Source organism: Pteropus alecto, unplaced genomic scaffold, assembly GCF_000325575.1.
Source record: "Pteropus alecto unplaced genomic scaffold, ASM32557v1 scaffold109, whole genome shotgun sequence".
Taxonomy (NCBI): domain Eukaryota; kingdom Metazoa; phylum Chordata; class Mammalia; order Chiroptera; family Pteropodidae; genus Pteropus; species Pteropus alecto.
In genome coordinates, this window is record NW_006494608.1 from 1,939,102 (window position 1) to 1,944,998 (window position 5,897).

A 5,897-nucleotide genomic window follows, 5' to 3' on the forward strand; every position below is an offset into this window, starting at 1 on the left:
CGTAGATAAACAATTCTCTGCCTTTACTGAGCCATTAGTCTACTTTTAGGGAGTCAGTGAAGAATACTGCGAGTCAAGGAGAAGTGTATGTTTTATAAATATACTCTATGTTTATGGATCTCAAAATGGCCACAGTATCTAACTTTTCGATTCTATTTTCCTTTGCTCCACGCTGATAAAGAATTAAAACATAAGGCTGTCAAAACCCTTAAACACACTGAGAGAGATCCTAAAAGACCGTTTTTGGCCCGTAATCGCCCATCAACCTTGAACAGTTCAACAAACACACGCGTTTCCAAAATCCAGACCGCCCTGGAGACCCTGGTTGAAATTAAGTTTCGCGGAGGGGCAGGCTGGCTTCCGCAAAGGTCAAGGTTGCGTAGGCCCAGCGACGAAAGATCCCGCCTCGCTCGTAACAGGGCCACGCCGACAGTGCCAACTGACGGCGCTGCAAAACACCAGCAAGCGAAAAGCGTCAGCGGTAGGCAGGACACGCCCGAGGCCACCCCCACCGCTCACACCGCGCACACTAAGACGCATGCGCAGCTGCCCTACGAACCTCTGATTCACAGGCGTCGACCCGCCTCTCAGACCAAAAAGAGTTGTGGGAGCTTCCGGCGCTCAGTGGCCTTGTGGTTGCCTCGGTGATGTCTTGGGTCAAAGCAGCCGCTTTGGTCCACGGTGATGGGGAGGAGGGGGACGTGTTTGATGAGGAAGTCGACGAGTCGCTCCTGGTGCAGCGAGAATGGCGGAGCCACATGCAGAGACGCGTCAAAGTAAAGCTGCGTAGAGGGCGCGGGGGTCACTTGATAGTCTGGGTTGTGGGGAGAGGGGCGCGGACTTGTGAGGAACCTGGGTCCCGAGACTATGGAGGCCAGAGTGGTCCGGGCCTGGCCCGGCGCTCCCCTCCCTACCCCTTGCCACCCAGTTTGGCCCGCATTCTGCTAGGATTTTCCAGTGTGTTACTTGAAAGCGTGTAAAACTACAGAGCACCTTTCTCGATCGCCTGCCGGGTGGATTAGAAGCTGGGTCCGACCAAAATAAACTCTAAACTTTGAAGAAATTGCAGTTTGATGAGGATCACAGGGAAGACGGTGGAGGAAAAATAAATACACTATGATAATTAAGGTTGTCAGGCGACATGTACACAGTTAACACGGAATGCTTGAATGGGTGAGGAACCAAGGGGTGAAACTAATGTATACGGATAAGGGAACGTGAGAATGGTGTCAGCGGGCAGAACGGGAAAGCTAATATGGAATACTTGTGACTAGGTAAGGAAATATTAAAGTTGGTTTCTTTTTTATTTCTTGGGTGTGATTTATCCATCTCTAATTTGTCTTACTATTTGTTAAGACTAAGCTTAATACCACACACCCAATTTCCAGGTGGAGCCCTCAGAGTGTAGTTCAGAGTTAGGACCAAATGGTTAGTCCACTTCTACTTAATATCCTCGCTGACAATTAAATTGCCCCTAAATCTGATTTTGTTTAATGTTTCAGTAAAATAATATTTGCTTAGCCCAACAACCATGTTGTCAGTTTCAGAAATACTTTATGTGAGGCTAGGGCATCTTTTGAGCATCTTTTGAGTGCTATGGCACCAGAGGAGATGTAGGACAAAAATCCCTGCCCACAGAGAATCTGCATTTTTAGATGAATTTAGGTGTCGAGCAAAATTTCTAAAACCAGACTTCTTATTTTCCTTTTGCTAAACCAATTTCCTCTTTCCTTACTTTAATTAACCAAGGCCTTCAGTAACCCTACTTACTGCCCTGCCTCCTTACCCACCCACACCAATCTAGTTACAAAGGGGCCAGACATGTAATTCTCCTTTCTGTGTATCCTTTCTATGAAGCCGTTGCTAACACAGGATTTTTTAAAACTATAAGAATTAGTATTTTTAAATGTGCCAAATAAGTCTAGACTTCAAAAACAGGATAAACCAATAATACATTTTTATGAGCATAGTCTGCTTTGTGTGGCTATGCCATATGTTATAGAACCATTATGTTAAATATACACAGGAAAGGCTTATTTCATCGATTTTCTAAATTGGTTCTGTGACTTTCTAGAAAAACCCAGAATGGTTCACTTGATGTTACAGCTGCAATTCATTACTTATTTTTAGGAAGGTTATAGAGATGGACTAGAGGCTGGCAAAGCACTTACTCTTCAGCAAGGCTTCAATCAAGGTTATAAGGAAGGTGCAGAAGTCATTATAAACTATGGACAACTCAGAGGAACTTTGAGGTAATTCTTTAAACTTAAATGCTGAGTCATTTTAACCTCTGTACTACCGGAGGAGTTTTTAAGAGTGGTATGTAAAAATAAAATGTTTAAACTAAAATGCTTTTCCTAATGTTAAACCCACAAGAGTACTACAGAGCATAGAATATTTCCTTTGTAAAATCAAAATAATCATTCTTTTTAATAAGTGAGCCAGGTGTCCTTTATTGCAAAGAAATGGTAGAATGGTGTATAATTTTTGCTACCTGAACTACAACCAATCTATATCACAAAGTAATTCAAAAGATCTGGTTTTGAATAAAGCTTTTCACAAAGTAATTCAAAAGATCTGGTTTTGAATAAAGCTTTTAGTCTTGCACATGTGGCAGAACACAGTATGACAGATTTCTAGACCGGAAGTACATGATGAAAATTATAACTGGTAGTAGAAAAATGATCTCATTTACTTTAGTTCTGAACATTGAATACCTATCAAGATTCCAGAGCAATAATGGCATATATCAGAGCCAAATGGTCAAATGGCAAATGGAGCTAAGCATGACAGAGTTGTTCTCTTTGATACTTAATACCTTTTAAAATGCCCTCTATAGAGGAAATGCTTCAAAGAATCACTGATTTTAAAAAGGCTAAAAAATAAAAGCTATCAAAACAAGAAAATAGGACGTGGTTCCACAGTGTAGTGGTTAGCATGTCTGCTTTACACACACAAGGTCCTGGGTTTGCGCCCCAGTGGAGCCATGGTCCGTGGTCTACAGCCATGCCACCCTGAACAAACCCATATGTCTGATCTCGGAAGCTAAGCAGGCTAGGCCCTGGTTAGTACTTGGATAGGAGACCACCTAGGAAGACCAGGTGCTGTAGGCATAAATAATAATAAATAAAATAAATAACAATAATTATTGTGTTTAAGGTTTAAGAAAATACAATGTTTAGGAATCAGAATTTATAATCTATAGCAGGAAAATGATCAAGCGTTCATCTTCACATCAAGTTAAATTTTTATAAGCTTAGAAACTTTATTACTAAATCTTTTATATCAATTGATTCCATTTTTAAAACATCATTACTTTTCACAACCACCATTTTATGTCATGAAGAATCTGAAATGTCAGAAAACAAAAGTGCTGTCTGTACTAGAAAAGAAAAATATTTATTGGGACTAGAACTCTTCAAGAATATTGTTAGCAAATAGTGTCTACTTATAACAAAGTTGGGCAAGTGAAGTTAGCTTAAAACTTTCTTTTTAACTTTCAATTTTGAATGCAAGTGACTGCTGTATATGATTAGAAAAATGTTTTTCAACATTGGCTGCACCTTGATATCAGCTGAGAAGCTTAAAAAATAATACCCCTAGAGATTCGGATTTAATTGGTCTGGGGTATGACCTGCGCCTTGATAGTTTTAAGAGCTCCCCAGGTGATTCTAATTTACATCCAAGATCACTAGTTTAGAAGCTGTTTGATGTCCTTAAAAGAGAAACTAATTTTTCTGGTCTCTCTTTCTCTGAGTTGTATCCCTCTTTATCAGAAACTACATAATCAAAAGGAGGAAAATCTAAAATGAGGAAGAGTGGATATGGAGCTGTGAAGGAGGGGTTTATGAATTATAAACAGTTAATATGATTAACTCCAATTATTTCATTTCTATTGAAAGATAATATCCTTATGTATTTTAATTCTATTTTAACCATTATTTCCTGATTTTGGCTTGCATTATTATTCTGTTTTGCATGGTGTCATCTAGAAAAGAAACATGGAAGACTTAGCATCAAATATTCGAAAAGCCTATGATTGTTTAATTTTTTTCTATTTAACTCTTGTTTATATTTTCATTCAGTGCTTTGCTCTCCTGGTGTCACCTTCATGATAATAGTTCGACTTTGATCAGTAAAATAAATAATCTTCTGGATGCAGTTGGCCAATGTGAAGAATATGTGCTCAAACATCTGAAATCAATCACCCCTCAGCCCCATGTTGTAGATTTATTGGACTCCATTCAGGATATGGACCTTTGTCATGTAGTTCCAGCTGAAAAAAAGATGGATGAAGCTAAAGACGGAAGACTCTGTGAAAATAATGCCGAGTTTAACAAAAACTGTAGCAAGGGCCTAAGTGGGGTAGATTGTTCATCGTTAGAATGCTGTGGAACACAGGAGCATGCACATTCTGAAAACCCAAGCCTTCCTTGGATTTTAGAACAGACAGTCAGTTTAGTAAAACAGCTGGGAGTATCAGTAGACATATTACAGCACCTCAAACAACTATAAAAATTATCTTCACTTTTCTAATGAAAATAATGTTCAGAACGTTTCTTAGAGCATTTTGTTTCTCAACAAGCTTACCAAAATTTGTACTGGTTTCTACAGTGAACACTTCATTGTCCTTCATGGAAGTTTGAAATGTCTTCAAAATTAACACTATTAAATGTAATATAAGCCTTTTTCCTCTGTCACTGGTAATTTTTTTGTAGTTTAAGATATGCTCAGAAATTCCAGTTGTCATTGTCATTTTCAAATTTCCGATCAAAATCAAGCATCTTCAGACTCATTAGCTAAAGAGAACATGAATCAAACATAAGGACCTAACCCTACTCATCACTATTGGGTGGTTAGGACCTCATCACCAGCTAATCAGACCAAAGTTACCAAAAATAACCTACTGGCTAATGTAAGTATATATACACAGACATATATATATTGATAGACTTACATATAGATATATGTGTAGATATATGTTGAGATTAAGTTAAAACATACAGTTTCTTGAAAAATACAGAAAATACATTTCATGCTCAATTACCTACTTAGTTTTTCCAAGTATTAAGGAGTTGGTAGTGTTTTCTAACAATTTGCCAACTTATATCTAAATTGTAGTTTTGCTTCATATTCACATAGGAATAAAGCATTGAAACCACTGACTTGTAGTAATATTCTTAATCTAGCATAGATAAAATTATATTCAAATTTTTACTCCAGAATCTAAGCATATAAGATCAGGAAAAGATTTTTCATCACTTTTTTTTTGTCTGAAACAAATTTATGTGTGGTGCCAGACTTCAGAGGAACCCCAGTAATTGCCCCTCACTGATAGCCTTAATTGCTACCATGTACTCTAAAAGACAGATATACTGAGATAGAGAATCTGATAAAATAGGTCTTTCAAGAAAATGTACTACCATGATCTTAACCTCCTCAAAGTTCACAGAACACATTTAAAAATTTTCAGTTTGTTTCACAAATTTGAAATCAGAAGACTATATAGTGTTACAGGATTTACTAAAACATGCTGAAGATATCAAGTGACATTTTACAGCTGGTTTTATTTTTTTAAAAGTTAATCTCTGGATATAAACACTATTTCAGAGATTTACTAATTTCTTATATTTCCCATTTATGGATACAGAAAAAATCTCAAATCCTCATGGAATATTATAAGTAGTCTCTTTAAAGTCTTCATGTTGCTCTACCCTGCATATTAGCTATGAAACGTCCATTTTAATGCTACATCTCAAGAAAGTCACCCTGAATGAAAAATTTCATGAGTGCAGCAAATCTTGAGATTTTATCTGGACTCGCTCTAATATTCCCTGAAGATAACACTCTTTGCCACCATTGGAATTGTGTTTTTGTCTAGATGTTCATAGAAAAGG

The 5,897-nt window shown here is 37.6% G+C and overlaps 1 protein-coding gene across 1 annotated transcript; it reads left to right on the forward strand.

Moving 5' to 3' along the window:
- Nucleotides 1-551: 551 nt before the first annotated feature.
- On the forward strand, nt 552-4,689 carry YAE1D1 (Yae1 domain containing 1). Its single transcript, XM_006925341.3, has 3 exons — nt 552-776; nt 2,131-2,252; nt 4,086-4,689. The coding sequence occupies exons 1-3, from the start codon at nt 648-650 to the stop codon at nt 4,513-4,515; spliced, it is 681 nt and encodes a 226-aa protein (XP_006925403.1). The 5' UTR covers nt 552-647; the 3' UTR covers nt 4,516-4,689.
- The last annotated feature ends 1,208 nt before the right edge of the window (nt 4,690-5,897 follow it).